The following is a 20,058-nucleotide window of genomic DNA, read 5'->3' on the forward strand; positions in this document are numbered from 1 at the left end:
CGGTCCGTCCTCTGAACGACGAGCGCGAGATCTCTCTCTCTCTCTCTCTCTCTCTCTCTCTCTCTCTCTCTCCGATCGTAAACTTTCTCTCTCTTCAAAACAGAAATTTGAAAATGGATCTCGTCTGGTATATATAGTCCACTGGTTGAGGGTATTTTCGACAGAAAAAACTGTTAAAAATGGGCCCATTAGAAAAGTTTTGTCTAATAAGGCACATTTCACACCTTATATTGAAGTGGACACATTTCTTTTAAAAACATTTAAATGGGCAAAATGAAGCTTAAATTAGTACTAAAGTGTCATTTACTCTTAAAAAAAAAACAGCATTTATTTAAATTTCTAGATTTTATTGTGTTTGGTAAACTAAACAAAGAAAAATGCTAGAGAGCACAAAGTTTTATACCAAAAAATGCATACCAAATGATGTGGAATTTGACATGGAGTTCTTTTATTTCATTAATTTCCACCATGTATTTACATCAAATTAAATAAAAGATATTGATTATGAAAAAATAAAATTTTAATCAAAATGCCTCCCTCTCATCATCCATTTTAGATGCTTACAGTCTCGTTTCTAATTATGTATTCTTTTACATAGACACCATTGATGCATAATATTGAAGCATCACCAGCCTAAGGTTCTCCCTTAGCAGAAGATCTTAAATTATAACCAAAAACAAATATATTAGATTTAGTACCAAATCATAATATCACCCTTGCCTTCGAATGCCTTGCTCTTTCTCTATCTGGCTTCTAAATGATGATCAAACTCATCAATATAAATCACTCAGATCTTGATGTGAAACTTATCCAAATATCAAAACACAAAACACTTAGGTTAGAAAATAGGTTAGAAAATCTAAACAAAGATCGAGGCAACAAGATGGCTGACTTCATGTAGGAGAGCGACGGCATCTTCATCCTTAATATGAGTTTTAGGGTTTGCATGTATTATTTCATGCCTTATTTTAATTCTTTCAAAATTTAATTGTAGGAGAATAGAACATATTAATTTAGTTTTGTATATATTAGAAATCAACACTTAATGACGTGGCATATAAACTAATGATATGGGCAGAAAATCCTCTGTTACCAAAAACCCTTCTCCTTCCCTGTAACCCACTCAAATTTTGACACGTGCTCTGCCACGTAAGAATAACAGTCACATTACCTCCGTTAACCTATTTTCTTTTTATTTGTCTTCCGATGAAAAATATCATTTTATTTGTGTTTTTCATTTTTTTGCTCTTTGAAAAGCAGGTCTCTCTCTGCTACTAAAAGAAACAGATCTCTCTCTCTTTATGCCGGTATCGGCCATGAACAACGAAATCTCTCTCTGAACTCCGGCCATGACCGCCTCATCTCCAATAATGATGGCCTCCAAGGCTTTATGCTTGATTCTCCAGATCGTGCGCCGATGAGAGCCTCAATAGGGCCATGATTTCCGGTATCCGCTATGTTCTAATTCTTAACAACACCAGAGTTGAAGGTTTGAAGTACCAAGAACCCATTAAACGGGAACTGAGTGGTGATGAGGAGGAGTCTTCTGGTTTTGACTCTTTTGATTGGGGTAGGTGAGGAGAGATGAAGAAGGGAGTTATGGGTTAGAGAGGATGAGGTTTATCAGTATGGGGATCTTTTTTTGAAAATATATAGAGTTAGAATTGGTGAATTTTTGCTGATTCAAATATACTGACAATTCTTATCATTTAGAAAGTATAGTTTTGTGAACTGGATCTCTTGTATTTGATGAATGAAGAGAAAAGATTATTTGAACCAAAAAAAAAAAAAGAAGAGAAAAGATTACTGGAAGAAAGAAGACGATAAGAACTTAGCTGGTATGAGTTAGTAATCCATATTAGTTATAAATTAATTAAAGAAAGGATAATAAAAAATAATTAAAGACTTCACTCCGTCAACTAGATGTTAACTGTGATGACATGGCGGGACAAGTGTTAATAATCTATTGGGTTACAGGAAAAGTGACAGAGAACTTGAGACAGAAGATTTGAAGCCAATGATATGGCATATGCCACATCATTTGGTATTCTAATTTGGTAGAAATTTTTGGTGTCTCTAGCATCACTCCTAAACAAAAGCTAGTTTTTTTTTTTTTTGAAAATTATAGGTCAATGGAAACATATTTTAGAAACAGCCTTGAGGTTGCTTTTAGAAGTTGCTGTCAATAGTTTTAAAAGTAACATTTACCAAACAGAAAATTGTTTTAATTCATAGCTGATTGTATTCACAATACAGTACAACATAAACAATTTTTATAAAAAGTCACAGCAATCCCAAACTAACCCTAGTAATATTTACAAACAGAAAACTGTTTTAATTCACAGCTGATTATAATCACAGTACAACAAAACCAATTTTTATAAAAAGTCATAGCAATCCCAAACTAGCCTTTAGTAAATTATTTCTGATAATATTTAAATTTCACTCCTCTGTAATGTAAACACCTATACTTTTGTGGCTTATTATCAACGAAGCTAAGTTACATACTCACTTCCTCACCAATTCTCTCTTTCTATCTATCACCAAGAAAAATGTATCCCTTTCGTTTCGGTTTATCAGCCTTTATCTTGCCATACTTCTCCGGTTGTCGGGAAAACCAAAGAGCAAATAGTCCATTTATAAGGACTCTAGGTCAATACTTTCAAAAAAAAAAAAGGACTCTAGGTCAATTTGGTAGAAGAAACTGCTCAAGAAGATTCGACATATCCTACGCGTCATATTCCCGCAGAGGCAGGACGGCACCCTTCGTCTACATCTTAGCATTTCCGGATATCACGAAATCCACAGAGTAAAGATTTGATTAAAACCTCCAAATTCTTCACTAAACCCACATTTCCTTTCCTCGCTCTTTCTTTTCCCTTTTAAAACCCAACACGCAGAATCCCCAATTCCCCCAAATCTCAGAAAACCCTAACAATGGCAGACCCTTCCCGACCGGTCACCAGCTACCCAGCCCCTCCCTACGCCCAGCCCTACCCTCAGCCCGCCGCCGCCGCCAACGGCCACCCCAACGGCGCCTACCCAAACTATCCTGTCTACCAGCAAGCCTCGTACAACGCGTACACCGCACGCGCCGCCTTCGTCCGCCGCTTCGTCATCGCCATGGTCTTCCTCTTCGTCATCTTCGGCTCCCTCCTCCTCATAATCTGGCTCATCCTCCGCCCCAAGATCCCTGACTTCCGAGTCGACTCGTTTACAGTGACGAATCTCAACGTCTCCTCCTCCCGCCAAGCCCTCACCGGAACCTGGTCCGTCGGCTTCGACGTCTTCAACCCCAACAAGAAGATGACCATCGAGTACGACGGGATCGGCGCCTCCGTCTTCTACCGCTCTGGCTTCATCTCCGAGACAAGGGTCCCGCCGTTCCAGCAGGGCAAGCGCGTCCGGAGCGCAGTGAACGCGACTCTCTCGGCGGCGAACTCGTTCGTCGATGACAGGGTGGCGAGTGGGATCAACGCGGACAGGGCGGCGCGTGGGCTGGTTAGCTTCAATATCAAGCTGCTGGCCAGGGTTCAGTTCCGGAAAGGCGGGTGGAGGCTGAGGCGGCGGCTGCTGAGAGTGTTGTGCCTTGACGTGCCGGTTGCCATTTCGAATAATGGGACCGGGAAGATGACCGGCGGAGGTAGAGATTGCGGCGTTGCTGTGTGAGAGTGAGTGCATGCATCCTTTTATCTCTCACTTCTGTTCAGTTCTTTTCAAGTTTGTCTGATTCTCACGGTGCCATTGATAAAATGTATGGTTTTAGGATCATGGGTTTTTACTAATGAGATTGATGGGTTAGGTTCAATTGCTGTATAGAGTTTAACTCCAATTCTTTTGTTTGTTCTGTTCAGTAATATGATATTATGGATCTTATCATTCTGATTGTTAGTAGTTTAGGGTCAAGGATTGCGATATTTTTAAGGTTAGTAAGTAGTAACATGACTTATTGATCTAATAGCAGAAAATGAACTGGGTGATTGTTTCTGGTTTGATCCATGTTTGAAATAATTTGTTAATAAATATGTAGTCTTCATAACCCAATTTGAATGCTGCTGCTTATTGAGACCATTTTCGAGTGAGAACATCTAATTATCCTCCAGATATAACATTCTGTGTGGGGGACAAAATCTTGGGACTTCGGGTGTAGAGTTCAGGGAGTAGCTAGTCCTGCATAAGTATTGTAGAAATCCTCATCAAGCTAACTCTCAATCATTTGCTTAATGAGCCGTTTGGTCTGCCTAACCTTGTCGTGTGTCAATGATAAGCGTTGATGCCTAACTGCTGATTGCGAGCAGCTACAAAGTCAAGTGCAGCATCTATGTTGTGTCTAGTTTGACAACTCAGTAGGGGGTGGTAATGCCTCATGGTGGAACTCATATTAAGTGACTTGTGCCCTAGTGTTAGTTTAATTGAAAAGCCCTAGTGTTATTTGATTCTTAAAGTACAGATTTTGAACTGGAATGGTCTGTCTGGAACTCTGGAAAATAGTAATTAGATACATAGCTGCTGAACCACTAAGCAGAAATACTTGTATGAAACTCGCTGTTTGACTCGTTTTGGCTTGGATATTACTATTCAACCAGAGTAGTTTTCCTTAGGATGAGTTTGACTTGCCAAAGAAAACAAAGCTATACATGTTTATTTATGTTTACAAGAAGAGAACTTAGTACTCTACCAAATTAAAACTAGTCTTCTCTATGCTTCTGTAGCAAGTAGTGTGGCTCTTCTTGTCTGGATTCCTTGCCGTTTTCCCATTTGTTAAGTTTTTCACTTGAAGTGACCTGTTTAAAACCAGCCAACCACCATAGAATTGAAACAAAGAGAGAGAACTTTAGAGCATGAAACCAATTATAGGTGATCTACCATGCCGCCCTCTGCAGCAAATTCTCATAGGTGAGCTGTGCATTGCCCTCTTACCAGAGATGGGCATAACCGGGGTTTACTAGGCGAAGGGAGCCTTTGGCACTCGTGAACAAGTTAAATGCTAATCTTATTAATTTAAAATGGACATTTGAGTAGATGAAAGGGTTCCTATAATGGCCTGCTCAAAGATGCCAAAGTTAGAGAACAGGGTATCTCTCGTTCTCATATTTCAACCTCATTCCATGTACTCTGCAAATTACACTAAGGGCATATTTACTTATTTGGAATGAATTTCGTCAGGAATGGAAGAAGGAAGGAATGGGAGACGGAATGGAATAGTATGTGGAGAGTCAATTTCATTGAGTTGTTTATTTACCATATGAAATTAGACTAGGAATGCAACTAATTACAGTTTTGATTACTAAAATAACCCTAAACACATTCACTCTCGTGTAATTTTTCCTACATGTTACTAAATGTAATACCCTAGATTTTCATATCAATTTTCCTTGTATTATAGGGTTCCCAAATACCCTAATAATCCATGCTTCAATCTATAAGTTTCATGTTGTGAGTTTCCCCAAATATTGAGTTTGGTGGTGGCACGTGGGGCTCACTCGCCGCCGCCTGTGGTGGCGTGTCCGGGCAGTGTGGGGGTTTTGGTTTCCGTGTTAGCTAGTCCTTGTTAGCTATTAGGGTGTTGATGTGTGTGAAGGCTAAGTGTTGTTTTGGTTTTGGTAGCTTAGGTGCTATGTTGTTCTTGGTGTTTTTGTTTAGGTCATAACTTTGAAAGTTGAGCTTGGAGGTAGTATGGTTGGTTGGTTGAGTGTCCAATGACCTTGGGAAGTCTTGGAGGAAGGATTGCATAGGTGCTATGTTGTTCTTGGTGTTTTTTTAGGTCATAACTTTGAAAGTTGATCTTGGAGGTAGTATGGTTGGTTGGTTGAGTGTCCAATGACCTTGGGAGGTCTTGGAGGAAGGATTGCCCTTCTTTGGGCAACCTTTAGGTTAAGGTTATTTGTTCCTTGTTGAGAATTTACTAAGGTTTTTAATTGTGTAATTTTAGGTGTTTTGTGAGGTTGTGGTTAACTTGATTTTTGTGTTTTGCGGAAACGCAGTGGGATATTGAGGTGTGTAAATCTCACCAAGGTTCACTTTTGAACCAAGTTTTATTATGGTCATTTGAGGATGATAATGATTATGATGTTGTATTTAATATTTTGCTATTAATTGTTTTTAAAATATATGAGCTTGATCGCCAACGGCTCAGAGGTAAGATAAAACAAGTTTTCCTTATATGTTATTTTGAGGTTCATATGATCATAATTTTATTGATTATTGATAGATTATTCTTGTGGAATATCTATATTTGTTCATGTAAATATATATATATGTGGAAGGATATAATTTATGATGTTATCTTGTGTTGTTGATGATAATGTTGTGATATTGTGATTGTTGGATAAATAGCTAAACCGGGTTCCAAGCCTTTAATCGGGTGATTGGTTACGGTTAAGATGATATTTATTATTTTGTGTTTTGATATTAGACAGTCAAACCGGGTTCCAAGCCTTTGGCTAGGTGATTGGTTACGGTTAGGAATAGAGCTCTATTCCGTCTGTCGGTGTAGGTCATGGGAGATACCTTATGGTATCTGGGACTCATAGGTACACAATTTGTTGTTGTAGGTCATAAGGGGTATTTATTAATACCTGGGACTCATGGGTATATATTAATTGAAAAAGTGTTGGAATTGTGGATTTAATTATTGATATAAATTGCTTTTGTGATATAATTTGTTGTTGGAGGTTTTGTGTTTTTTTTTTAGAATTACTCATATATGAGCTTTCCGGGTTTATGAACAAATATAGATATTCCAAAAGAATAATGATTAAATCCAAGCTTGTTAAGCTTGGATTTAACAAGCTTACCGGGTTTGTTGTTTACAATCCGGTGCACCAATTCTTGGTGTAGGGGTTAGACCTACAAGTGAGAATCAGCAGGGTTGAGGTGGAGGCTTAGTGGTAGGGTTTTTTGTTGGGTTTTGTTGTACATTGTATATTTTTATATTTGGGGTAGACATATTAAAACTCATATTAGTGTGTTCATTTTCTTGATTTTCAAGTTTATGTAAACAAGGAAATGTAATATTTAACTCAGTGTTGAGTTTTGTGACGTTTACATTTCCGTATTGAGTTTTAGTTTTTTTTAAGTTTGTTTGAAACAGGTTTTGGGATTTTAATATTTTAAGGTATATTATGCCCAAATTTTTGAAAAATTATCTTTCGAAAATTAGGGTGTGACTAAAATACCATAGTGACTATTTTGATTCATTATATTGATTATAATCATGTGGTTACATATATATTAATAATTTAATATAGAGGCTATGTGTGTGCTTGTGTATATTGCAATCTCGTCTCTTCTACCATGATTTATCAAAATCATTTGGTTCTAGTATTGGCATTTTGAGTTGTATATCAAATGACAAGATGCAAGGGTTGAACAATAAAATTAAGACATCACTTATTATTTTTCCACACATAAAATTAAACAACTTCCACGAATAAGATATTATTAGTATCTAAAAAAGAATAATAAAAAAATTAATCACTAGCAATAGTATCTAAAAAAATTAAAAAACTTTCATATTATTATTAGCATATTAAAATTAAACACATGAATAACAATCATTCCATTCCAGGTAAGTAAACGTGCCATGAGTTTGCGAGGTGGTTTGTGAATGAACGCTTTGAGCGGTTCTCCGCCAATGTGGTAGCCGTCGACAGTCGACAATCATCCGTGTTTGCCAAAATGGGAAGAAACACATTTAAGCTAGACAGCTTAGAGCATCTCCAATAGGTTCTCTAAAATTTCTTTAAAATGGGGAAGCAAAAATCAAAATCTTCAAAAAAAATTTGTTTTAACTCCAACAACTTTCCCATTTTAGAGATTTTGGCATTTATTACTACAATTAAATATTTTACATCATTTTTAATTATAACAAAAAAGAAATATTCTATATCTTATTATAACAATAAAATATTCAATAATATTTTTTATATTTTTTTCTTCTCATTGGAGCATGTGAGGAATTTATGACAATGCTAATTTCGATAATTTGGGAAAGGAAGACTTTGCTGCAAATTTGGGGAATAAGTACTTCTCTTTTTTCTTCATCCTCATTTTTGGGAATGAGACGAGGAAGCTGTTGGATCTAAAAACAACTCTATATTCCCCAAAATTGAGAAGTTCAAGAAAATGGGGAAGCTGTTGGAGATGTTTTTAGTAGGAGAAAAAATGAAAGAACTTGGGGACGGATCAATTAATTCTATAGTCATGGGTATCAGTTCGATCTATTTCTAGATATGAACTCTGTTTTTATTATTGAAAGAGTTAGGGACAAAGACAATGACGAATATATTCCTAGGTGAGCTCATACTTACCGACCACACTTGATTATAAACCCAACAAGATAATTGTCCAACTTATCAATAAAAATCGGGCACAGCCGCACAGGGATCCTATACTGGAATGGGTAATTGAAATGCAATCTCTCTTCAGTGGGTTCTCACCTTGTTTTTACAGTTTCTACCTCTGGATGACTAGAACAATATGACAACCAAGCTTTGACTACGTGCTTAGAGGACTCAAGTATTGACAATGGAAGCCTCACAGGTGACACAATCAATCTTTGACTCAGCTTTTTGTAATCACGGAAAATCTGCGACAAATTATAGAACAACACGTGTACAAAGAATAATATAATTTTATTGATATGAATGCGGGTTACAAATCTTTGTGAACTCTTCTGATTCTATCTCCGAATATGGATTTGACTCAAGGGTGACAAACACTTGTTCTTGAGACGTAAGGGGTCACGAGAGTTGATCATGCGATGAGTGTTTGGGATTTGAGTTTGGTGAAGAACTGGCTATTTGGAAGCTTGGTATTTCTTCGGGGGATTTTGAGACTTCTGAGTTTTTGGAGTCATTTTTCTCTCTGTTGTTGGAAGTCCTCCTCTTGATATGAGAGGGGGTATTTATAGTGTCAACATACCTCCGTTTATGGCATGTAATGAAGACACCGAATTAATTGTATTTCCTTAACGGTAATAATTAAATCAATAAGTTTTGATTAATTGTCACACCCCGGTTCTTAAGTTATTTTACGGTTATTTACTTTGGTGTTATTTTGGTCTTTTACCGTGTTGAGTAACCGTTTACTACTTAACGACCCTAAAGTTGACTTTTTCTTCCGTTTGGAATTTGGGAAAACTTTCTTCATGAAAGTTGTAGAGGACGTTAAACAGAGTTCGTGGACACGCGGCACGTTTAAAACGGAGTTCGTATGAAGAAGTTATGGTCTAAAAACGAAAATTTCTATATTGGTAAAAAGAGGTAAATTCTTGTAGGCTTTATTTTGTGGGTGTTTTATGTTTGGACCGGGTCAAGAGGGGGTCAAAGCCCAGCCACACACACTCTCTCTCTCTCTCTCTCCCTCTTCCTTCTCTCTTTCTCCCGAGCTCTCCCGACCCGGAAACTTTCCGGCTGTCGTCCGCCGCCGTCCGGCCGAGATAGGAGGCGTGCTTGGTATCAAATCGAAGCTTGGAACATCCTCTTCAATTCTAGGTAGGTGGCTGGTCGTGTTGTGCTGCCGTGAGGGAGGAATCACGCCGAGAATGAGCGGCTGTGCGTGGTGAAGTTTCGCCGGAAACTCTCTTTTCCGGCCACCATAGCCGGAGCTGTTGGTCTCAACTTGAAGCTCTCCCTCCCAGCAGCTAAACCCTAAAAGGATTCATCCTAACTCGAGTTAGGTAAGGAGAATCGGGTGTTTGAATTTCTTAGGGTTTTCTTGTTATGTTTGGCTTCGATTACCCTATTTAGGCTTGAAATTGGACTTAATGATAGTTATGAAAGTTGTTTGGGATGTTGAGAGGAAGATTGTGTCAAAATTTGGTAGCCATTAGAGGTCGCCGGAGTTCAGCCGCCGGCCGGCGGCGGCGGCGGCGCCCCTTAAGGGCAGTTTTTCCTGTTTTTGAGATGGTTTTAATAACAGGAGTTTATTGAAGTATAGTTTGGAATTTTTGGATGAGTTTTGGTTAGGTTTGGAATTTTTCGGAGATCGGAGAAAATGCCGGTTATTAGAATGAAAATCCGGCCGTTGGATTTCCTTGGTATTTATTATAGAATGTTAGAATTGATGAATTTAGGTTGTGGTGGAGTTTGGTGTGAATCCGGCGAGTTTAACCCTATTAAGAGTAGAGGGTTAAACGGAGGAGAGTTAGATATTTTAATTCACGTATTTATTTTCTGGAATTGAAGTTTGGTTCTAAGCATGGTAGTTGTGCCAGGATGCAAAGAGAACCTCGCTTGAGTGGCGATGCGGTTATCGTCGGGCTTATGCCTAAATTTGTGAGTGGACATTTTGGTTTTTAAAAATAAATATGCATGTAAGATTTTATAATCTATCATTTTATTTTCCGAGCATATAATATAATTTTTCAGTTCATGAGATGAGCTTGAAAATTATTTGAGTTTGGTGCATTTATTAAGTGTTGGTCATGATTTGTGGAGTTGAGCTCGGATTATTATTTTGATATTTGAGTTTGGATATTTTTATAAATTCCGGATTTCATTAAATGGTTTTAATGTTGGATTTTGAGATTTATATAAGATTTCCGAAAATGGGATTTTCGGTAGTTTCCTATTTTTAATTCTCGAAATTATTGGTGGAATATCGATCTTGACTTTGAGTTTATAAATGATTACCGAAAATGGGATTGTCGGTAGTTCTCCTCATAATTTAATTGTTTATTTGAGGCATAATGTATTTTGACTTGGAGAATATTTTAGCGAGTAGTTTTCGGACGGAGATACTATTATTTATGATTCATATTTGTTATTGAAATCTCGCTTATATTTATAAATTGGAGAATATTTTGACGTGTGAGACACGTCATTGAGTTGTGTTATGATTTCTTATGATGATTTTCATGTACGGTTGGGAACTGTACCATTCGTTTAGTCTTGGGGGAAGTTTAATGGATTTAAGTGACTTCGTATGTTTTAGTCACCATATTATAGGGTCTTTTATCTTGATTATTGCTAGCTAACCTTATTAGCGGTCCTTATCATATGTGAGTTGAGCACTTAGCGTGGGACGCTATTGTAGCCTTATTTAGTGGTCCTCATCATATGTGAGTTGAGCGTTTAACGTGGGACGCTATTATAGCCTGGGAGGCTCCTTTTTCATGGTGATAACTCTTCCCCTATTTTATTCTTCTCAATAAAATATTTGATTAACCAGTGGGGCTGGTTTATCTCCTCTTATGAGATTTCTGTTTAAACTAACCAGCGGGGCTGGTTTGTCCTTTATTAAGTGATTTTGGATTTAAGGTTTTAAGGACGTTTAAGTTGCATGCTGTTAAGTTTTAAAAGTTGAAAAGTGGGAAAGTATATAAGTTTTATAATTGTTAAGTTATTGAATTTATTTTCGTCCACTCACTCTAACGTTTTTAAATTACTTTCCCCTGGGCCCTTTGGTTTATAAATGCCCAGTTTGCAGGCTAAGTTATTTGAGGACGAGCATACATGGAGTCGAGGCATAGTCAGAGGCTGCTTCCGCTTATTCGTTTTCATTGTTTTCATTCATCATTAGATATGCTCTGAAAGTCCAGTAGTAGCTTATTAAATGTCTTTGTTGTTGGTTGTGGAATTATTATTTGATGAGAAATTGTTATTGGGAGTTTTGATGAACTTGGGGAGCAGGAAGGCTCCAGGAGATGAGGATAGATGTTTGATTATTAAGTGTTAAGTTGGATTTTTCAGGAAATGGTTGTCCATTTTCAAGGAAGGTTATGCCGAATTTTTGGTAAATTTTCCTTGAAGGTGGACCCCGCAGGATTTACCTCGGGTTTCAGGGTGAAATTCAGGGTGGGTCCTGACATTAATTGATTTAATTATTAATTTTAACATAATTAAATCAATCAGTCTTAATTGATTGATTTAATTACGACCGATATGGTATAACCGCCTTGTATTAAATGTCCGACTTCCTTTTTCGATAATCAATTTAATTTAATTGATATCTGATTATCAATTGATATTTAATAATTGATTTTAGTCAAGATTTAAGGTTTTGTTGTCGACCGATTATTTATATGTCGCCACTTGTCATTTCCAACGACTTTTCAACTTTGGCAACTCACGAGCCACGTATGCAATTTGTCGGGCCCACACGTTATTTGAATAATTCAACGATTATTATTGTTAAATTTTATGTTTACAAATGCCCCCACTTCAAGGTACGTCGCAGTCATGTTACCCTCACTTGCCGGAGGCACGACTTGAAGTCCATGCTTTTGTTGTGGACAGTTCTAGGCTGACACCTTAGGCTCCAATATGTGTGAGGATTTCTTTAATTTTGTGGGGATTCCCGAATTTACAGGGATTCCTAAATTTGTAAGGATTCCCTATTTTTGTAGAGATTCCTTGAATTTACAGGATACCCAAATTTTGTAGAGGTTCCTTAAATTTGCAAGGATTCCTACGTATTTTTATTTGATTCGGTAAAGATTTCGGAGCACCGAACGTAAACGGAAGGAAACTTTTGATGTATTTATTTCTTGATTTGATTGATTCTCCATAATCAATGATTTCAAACACCAAATAATTTGGCGTCATATGGCCGGAAATCTTTGATTCCCTCCATAATTTTCAGGTCTCAACTAGGAAGTTACTTGTGTAGCAAACCCTAAGCCTCAATATAAATTAAGGGTTTCGGTTTAAACGCTTTCCATCCCATCTCAACTGCTTCAAGGTTCTTGTTGCCGCCGCTATGATGTTTTCTTTTCTTTCTTCCTTTCGTCTTGATTTGACTGCTGGCTTTGCAAAAGAAACCACCTAAGTTTTTGACGTCTTCCCTGTTTATTCTACTTTATTTGTATTGCAGGTTACAAAGGGCTTTTGATTTGGCCACCCCATCGACAGCAGACGAGACCTTTTTTGACTAGTCTGTGAGTTATCCCCTTTTATTTTTTGTAAAAGAAATCAAGTCTGAGAGGTTCTAGTTTGGATTTGACAACTGAGCACTTCTTACTTTATTATCGATTTCGACTGACCAATTCTTTTTTTTTTTTATGCTTAGGTCACCGGTCCAATTGATTTGCCCCCAAGACCCAAGTTGTAGGTTCGGTTGAATTTGTCCCATACATTAGAGAGAAGAGAATTGATGTGCTGTCCCAAGTTGTAGTTTGACCAATTGTCATAAAAAGGGATTGACGTACTAAGAGTAGTTGCACCGGTGGGTTAATTGAAGAGGCAATTAGTGGGACCCGCTACTTTTCAGCCAAAGAATGAATGCAACGGCAAAATTTCGCCCGGACAAATCATGGGGCCCACTTTGCAGAAATTGCCTTGTCAATCCGGTTGCCAATTTTTGGCAATCAATTCGCCCGGGCAATAAGAAGTAGGGTCCACCATAATCAGCTGCAACGGTTTTATAATTTCTGCTGCAACAGTCAAAAGTTTTCCTATAAATACTCATCTTCATTCTATAATTTCTCACACCAAAACTTTCAAAAGTTTTCCTCCCCATCTTCTTCCTTCATCAATTTTAAAATGTTGTTTAGGAAATCATGTAATTTATATTCCGCTTATGTAATTTTAATTTCATAAAATAAAAGTCTATGCATTGAATAAAGTAATAAATAAACTCAACAACATTAATAATAACAAGTATGACAAACCAAACCAAAGTTTATTGTTAAACATAAATAAACATAAAAAGGGATTACAAATAAAACCAAACTTATTAATAAAGCACACAAACAAAGAGTACATTAATTAAAATCACAAACCACAATTTATTTAAATTTGATTCCTTGATTGTGGTGGTTCATACTCAGTTGCCATCCATGTTCCAATTATGCATCACCAAATCATCTTGTAGACATTTGTGGAGGTAGGCAGACTCTACTTGAAATTCGCAATCCCTGAATGCAGGAAGATGTTGTCCATCTCTCCCCACTGGTTTGAACTGAATAGGTTCTCCAGTATTCGGATGCACAGGCCGATCGTAGACAGTTGTCATGGATGGATTCATTAAATCATCTTCTTCAGGCTCCACAAATTCTTCTTCGACAAATTCATCCTCCACAATCATGTTATGAAGAATGATACAACTTATCATGATTGTGGAGGATGAATTGTCCTCTATTGAGAAGCCTATATAAGTCAGCAGAATTGGGAGGACGAAGGAACCACTCACTGTACATAAACTCGATCTGTCTGCAAAATTTCTTTAGACATTTTAGTGCTGTAGAAGTTCCCACCCGAGTGATTTCATCACATTGATCAGTAGCTGCACCGTATGCGAGCATTCTCAGGGCACCTGTTATCTTTTGTTCAGGAAGCAATCCCATTTTTCCAGTGGCATCTGGTTTTTGCCTCCAAAAACTGTCGTGGTTGCAAAGATCCTCCATTATGTGTTGGAAGACATGTTTATGCATTCGATACCGCGTCCGAAAGCTTGCTTCGTCGTACGTACACTGGATGTTCAACAAAATAATCATGCAGGAGGAATTGACCTCGGACTTCTCTGTGTCTCTCCACATTTGGCACACGACCAGGTCGTGAACCACACCCTCTAGGTGTCTGTTCCAGTTGATATTGTGTCACCAATGCAACCGCTTGAGAGTTTGTAGCTTGAATTCGCTCCAGCTCCTCCATATTTTCACGATCCCTTTTCAGCAACCATCTGTTTAATTCATCCATTGAATAGAGGAGAATGGGATGAGTGATGATATTTCAAAAGAGATGAAGATAGAATGAGAGGAAATATGTGAGTAGAGAATGAAGTCTGAGGTTATTTATCAACAATTTTGGAGATAAAAAGTTTCGGATAAGTACACGTGTCACGTAAAGATAGGTTGAAAATCTTATCAAACATCCAAGATATATTTCTAGAAGATAACGATATCTGAAGTTGACACGTGTCAAGTGAAGATTGGACGAATATTTTATCAGAAATCATAAGATATTTGATAATTTATTAAAACATTAATTAATAATCTGTTTAACAATAATGACTGTTGTACGATTAATCACATTATTAATTAGTCAAATTATAAGTTTATAATTTTCAATTAATAAGTTATTCAAAATTAAAATGTAATAATGAATTAGCATATAAATTGCCTTCAACGGGTGCATTGATAAAGGAGAGGCAATTGCCAATTTGGGATGAATAGTGAATTGACAAGGGCAATTCAATTGGCAAATCAGCAATTGCCAATTGCCTACGGGTGCAATTGCTCTAACATGCACACATGCTAATCACTTTTTTTGTCAAATGAGTGATTGCTTAACCTTGCCTTCGCGTGGGCAGTGAAGAAATCAACACAAGACTTGTGTCAACTTTTTTCTTTTTTTTTTCACTTCCTTCTGTCGTCGTTTTTTTTATATACAGTAACATGTTTCGTTGCACAGTACTGATCTGTTTTTTTTTTTTTCGTTTTTTTTTCTTCAGAATTACGGTGGTAATTGAAGAACGTGAACACCTAACCGCTTGATTTGTTCCACTTCCTTGATGTGGGATAAGTCGCTCAAAACTGTTTAGGTTTTGCGTACCTCGAAGACAATTTGAAGAACGCGAACACCTAACCGCTTGATTTCTTCCACCTCTTAGATGTGGGATTAATCTCTTAAAGCGTTTAGTCTTTGCGTACCTTGAAGACAATATGAAGAACGCGAACACCTAACCGCTTGATTTTTTCCACCTCTTAGACGTGGGATTAATCACTCAAAGTGTTTAGGCATTGCGTAGACGTACACCGCTCCACATGAAATTTTTCAAGAGTTTCAAGAAGGGCACAGTCACTATCCTTGAATACGCCAACGACGATCAAAGTGATGGCACCACCTTATATACCTATCCTTCACTAACTGGGCCGCACGCCATCGAGACACCTTTCTACGACGGTTTAGGTCATATTCCCCGGTGGACTTTCCAACAATCACGTCCGCTGGCCACCTTTCAACCAACCAAATCCACAAGTGAGAAGCGAAGCGCAAATGTATGGATGTTGAAGTCTGCCCATCATGATCAGAATGCTCCTCAGACACCGTTCGTACTTCTCAGCAACCGCATGTTCAATGGTTCAGTGCAATGGAGTGGGTTTCGTGCCAATGGAGCCTTCTCCTACACGGAACGTTATTGGGAGTGGTTAGAAGACATCCTAAACTGAAATGGAGATCTATCCACAAAACTGGCCTCTACCGAGCTGTGTTTGCATCGCTATTTAGCTAGGACCGTGTCGCGCCTGTGGTGTGGGCCTTTTGCTAGTTTGGTGCCCCAGCACGAATACTCTTCACACATCATGTGGCGAAATGTTTATTTCTTGGAGGGAGTTGACATATATTTGTGGCTTGCCCATCACTGGAAGGTTTTACAACAAAGTTGTTCCACCTATCGAAGAATTTTCTACCAAGGGTAAAGGAGGCGAATCGGTCATTCCCAAGAGTTGCAAGTTCTTATTTCTCGCATACCATAAGCTTTGCAAGGATGATAAAGGACAGAAGGTCAAGGTCGCGTCATGGATCTAGTACTGGTACAAAGGAAGCGTGAGATACAAGAGGCCACTTGCCAAGAGTGTACGGAACAAGAAAGATGCACCTCAAAACACATACAACCCATCTGGCGAAATCCACGAGGTTCAAGCTCGGACTGATGACGACTCCGCACCGTTTGATGACTTGGGCAGAGATGACGAAGACATAGAGTCCACTTACTTGACTGCATTTTACGCGTGCTGGTTGTGTCTATTCGTCTTTCCTATGGACGACACGGGCTTAATCCGATCCAGTGTGTTTAATGTCGCCAACAAGGTTATCAATTTTGTCTAGCGATACCTGTGTTGGCCAACATTTATCAAGGCTTGAACGAGATTTCCGCTTCCAAGGACCTAGGGAACTGCTCGGCCACATTACCCTTTCACTACGTGTATGCGTGGTTGGCAGAGTACTTCGGCACCCATTTTTATTCTCCTCTTCTTGACAACTTTAAACCAAGCATGGTTCATTTTTCAAGGGCATTTTCGGCCAAGCATTTTGGAGATGCACAAGCTCGTTCTTTATTCAACGCATGTGGTAATGTGGGAATGGACACTTTAGCCATGATCCATAAAGAGCGCAAAGTGATCGTTGACCGCGAGAACATTAGCCACCCAAACATCGTCTACCTCACCTGCCTTCGATCTGGACTTCTTACTCTTAGGCAGGACAACCGGCGAGTCATTCAACCCTACAGTCCTCACCGTTTCAGCCGACAGTTTGGCTATGTTCAAGATGTTCCAGGAAGCCTTAAAAAAGACATTCGCACAGGTACATTATCCTTGATGTACTGGCATTGGGAAAGCCTTACTAAACGTGAGACAGGAAACATAGTGACGTTGCCGCCTGAGAGCGCTCTAACATAGTATATGGTGACTCGTGGTTATGTTGAATGGTGGTCTAAAGTGTATTGGTCCATGTCCAAGATGACTACGGCAACAATACCCGTTGGCGGGTCACAGCACAAGCCTTTGAAAGTGAAAGAAGACAAGATTGTCACTTGCACGGCGCCGCCTCGTGAAGTTGAACTTGACAACAACCCTCATGCATCTTCCATCAAGGCGTTGCCCCCAAGTAGTAGCCTTCCGAATGAACCGCACCAAACTCTAGAAGGTCATGGGACTCATCTAATCATCGTCTTGCCCAGACTCACTTTCAGCTGAAGGGGACCGACACTCAAGCAAAAAGGTTTAGTGGGAGTAGTAGCAGCTCCAGGGATGTGAACTTCAAAAGTCGAAGAATCGGACCTGACCTTGGCTCCGTTTATTTCAGTCCCAACGATGAATTTCTCCTCATTAGCAATTTTCTTGGCGACGTTCCAGGTCCTTCGCAATAAACATCGAATTACGTCGAGGTATGTTCTCTTTGTCTCTAATTAGTTAATTAACTAATTAATTATTATTATTATTATTATTATTATTTTTTGATATTGTCTCTTTCTTGTGGGACCAAATGAAGAACACAAAAATCTTTTTCTGCCACCACCATCATCGTGCATGCCTTTTCTCCTCAATATTTTCTTTCAAGACTTCATCATTTGGTGGAAGACATTTTTATAGTGGGCCTTGATCCCCCTTTCTCTCCTGGGCGTCACGTTTCAACTGACACTTCTTTTTTTTTTTTTGTTCCCCTCAGCTGGATGGGCACCCACTTTTTGAGGACGAAGCTTGCTTGAATAAGGCTCCTTTCGCGAGGGTGATGCATGCATTATCAAACAGAATGAATTGCATCAAGTTTATCGTGAAGGTATCTTTGGACTAATATTTCTTCCTTTTTTAACTTGCGCAATTCATGTGCAGATATAACTGCAAAGTGAACCCTCCGAGGCTTTTGAACAATGTGGCATTCTCTGAAGTCACTCATGGTGGAGTTGATGTCATGGATACCAACCAGGGGCTCCGAAAGATTCGTATGCAGGCTGCCACTCTAATTTGTGAACAAATTGAAGACATCATAACGAAGCACTCGTCAAGGACCATTCTTTCTAAAAAGAAAGACCTTGACGAGATGGTGGCCGAACTTCAATATTATGGGGTTGATCCTTCATCAGTAAATGACAAGCACTACCAGAAGAAAGGCTTTAGCCGACGAAAATAAAAAAACCAGGCCGATGAATTTTTTTTCGTCGGCTAAAGTGGACTTTAGCCGACGAAATTTTCCTTCGTCGGCTAATTTAAAATTTTCGTCGGCTATGGTCAACTTTACCCGACGAAATTAATATTTCGTCGGCTGAATAATTTTTTTCGTCGGCTATAGTCTGTGAACTTTAGCCGACGAAATTTTTAAAAGTTTAGCCGACGAAATTTTTAAACTTTAGCCGACGAAATTTTTAAAAGTTGAGCCGACGAAAAATATAATTTCGTCGGCTAAAGTGCCTTATATTTGCAGATCTGGATAACAACTCATCTGGAAAAAAAAAACTATACGTAGAACCTTCAAACGCAAAAAAGTCGTGAAATAAGATATGACCATAATGGTGAAATACGTCTACGGTTGAAAAATCACGGTATTCCGGTAAAGTCTCGGTGCCGATAGTTGCGGTCAATGCAATTTACTCTTATTATTCACTATGCTGCAGATTTGGCATTTAGTGTCTGATTGACTATTGTGATACCTTTCCGGAAGTGTAATGGTGCTACGAGTCAAACTCATGGCTAAATGCCATGTTGTATAGGCCTTTTTGGTCATCCGAGTCCGTTTAGGGCTTCAAAATGCAGTTTTCTTATTTTTGATTAGAGTTGACCGTTTGGATCGAGCCCTTAGCGTTGTCGAATCCAGTTGAATTTTTTACCATAGACATCTTGCGTCATAATGATCATATCTGACGGTCCAATTTTAGTTTGTGAATTTTAGTCATCGGAATCACAACGTGTCTACTATTTACCGTTATTATTCCCTATGGGGGAGCCCTATCATCAGTAGGTAAATGTCTCAAAATTTTTATATGGGCAGTTGCGTCTCATCTACGTGAGAGTTTTTTGTGTGGAAGGTTTGACCAAACTACGTAATATAGAGGGAGATATGAGCGTTTTCGTATGATAAGTGACGATGGATTATGGTTGACCGTTTTGATCGAGCCCTTAACTTTGTCGGATCCAGTTGAATTTTTTACCATAGACATCTTTCGTCATAATGATCATATCTGACGGTCGAATTTTGGTTTGTGAATTTTAGTCATCGGAATCACAACGTGTCTACTAATGTTGTATAACTTGTTTAGTAGGTTAAACAACTTTGTGAACCAACTCTACATAGGAAGCAAAATTATCAAAAATCTCATGAAATAAGATGTGTTCAGAATGGTCAAATACGGCTATGGTTCAAAAATCACTTAAATCGGGTAAAGTCTCGGTGCCGATAGTAGCGGTCAACCCTATTTACCGTTATTATTCCCTATGGGGAGCCCTATCGTTGGAAGGTAAATGTCTCAAAATTTTTATATAGGCGGTTGCGTCTCATCTACGTGAGATTTTTTCGTGTGGAAGGTTTGACCAAACTACGTAATATAGGGGGAGATATGAGCGTTTTCGTGAATTTATAGACTTTAGCCGACGAGATATTAAAAAAAGTCGTTGGCTAA

At 38.5% G+C, this 20,058-nt stretch overlaps 2 protein-coding genes across 2 annotated transcripts in view; both read left to right on the top strand.

Annotated features, from left to right (window-relative positions):
* The first annotated feature begins 2,937 nt into the window (after nucleotides 1–2,937).
* LOC101303044 (uncharacterized protein At1g08160-like) lies at nucleotides 2,938–3,669 on the top strand. Its single transcript, XM_004301886.1, has one exon. It carries the CDS (start codon nucleotides 2,938–2,940, stop codon nucleotides 3,667–3,669), a length of 732 nt encoding a protein of 243 aa, XP_004301934.1.
* A 14,089-nt stretch (nucleotides 3,670–17,758) lies between these two features.
* The window catches only part of LOC101303339, an 18,838-nt gene continuing 16,538 nt past the window's right edge, over nucleotides 17,759–20,058 (top strand). The window contains exons 1-2 of the mRNA XM_004301887.1: nucleotides 17,759–17,832; nucleotides 18,278–18,527. Coding sequence (XP_004301935.1) covers nucleotides 17,759–17,832; nucleotides 18,278–18,527 — 324 coding nt within the window. The remainder of the gene's footprint in view (nucleotides 17,833–18,277; nucleotides 18,528–20,058) is intronic.

The sequence above is a fragment of the Fragaria vesca genome, linkage group LG5 (assembly GCF_000184155.1).
Source record: "Fragaria vesca subsp. vesca linkage group LG5, FraVesHawaii_1.0, whole genome shotgun sequence".
NCBI classification, from domain to species: Eukaryota; Viridiplantae; Streptophyta; class Magnoliopsida; order Rosales; family Rosaceae; genus Fragaria; species Fragaria vesca.

Coding starts and splice junctions, on each gene's coding strand:
- LOC101303044 (XM_004301886.1), top strand. CDS start 2,938: ATGGCAGACCCTTCCCGACCGGTCACCAGCTACCCAGCCCCTCCCTAC.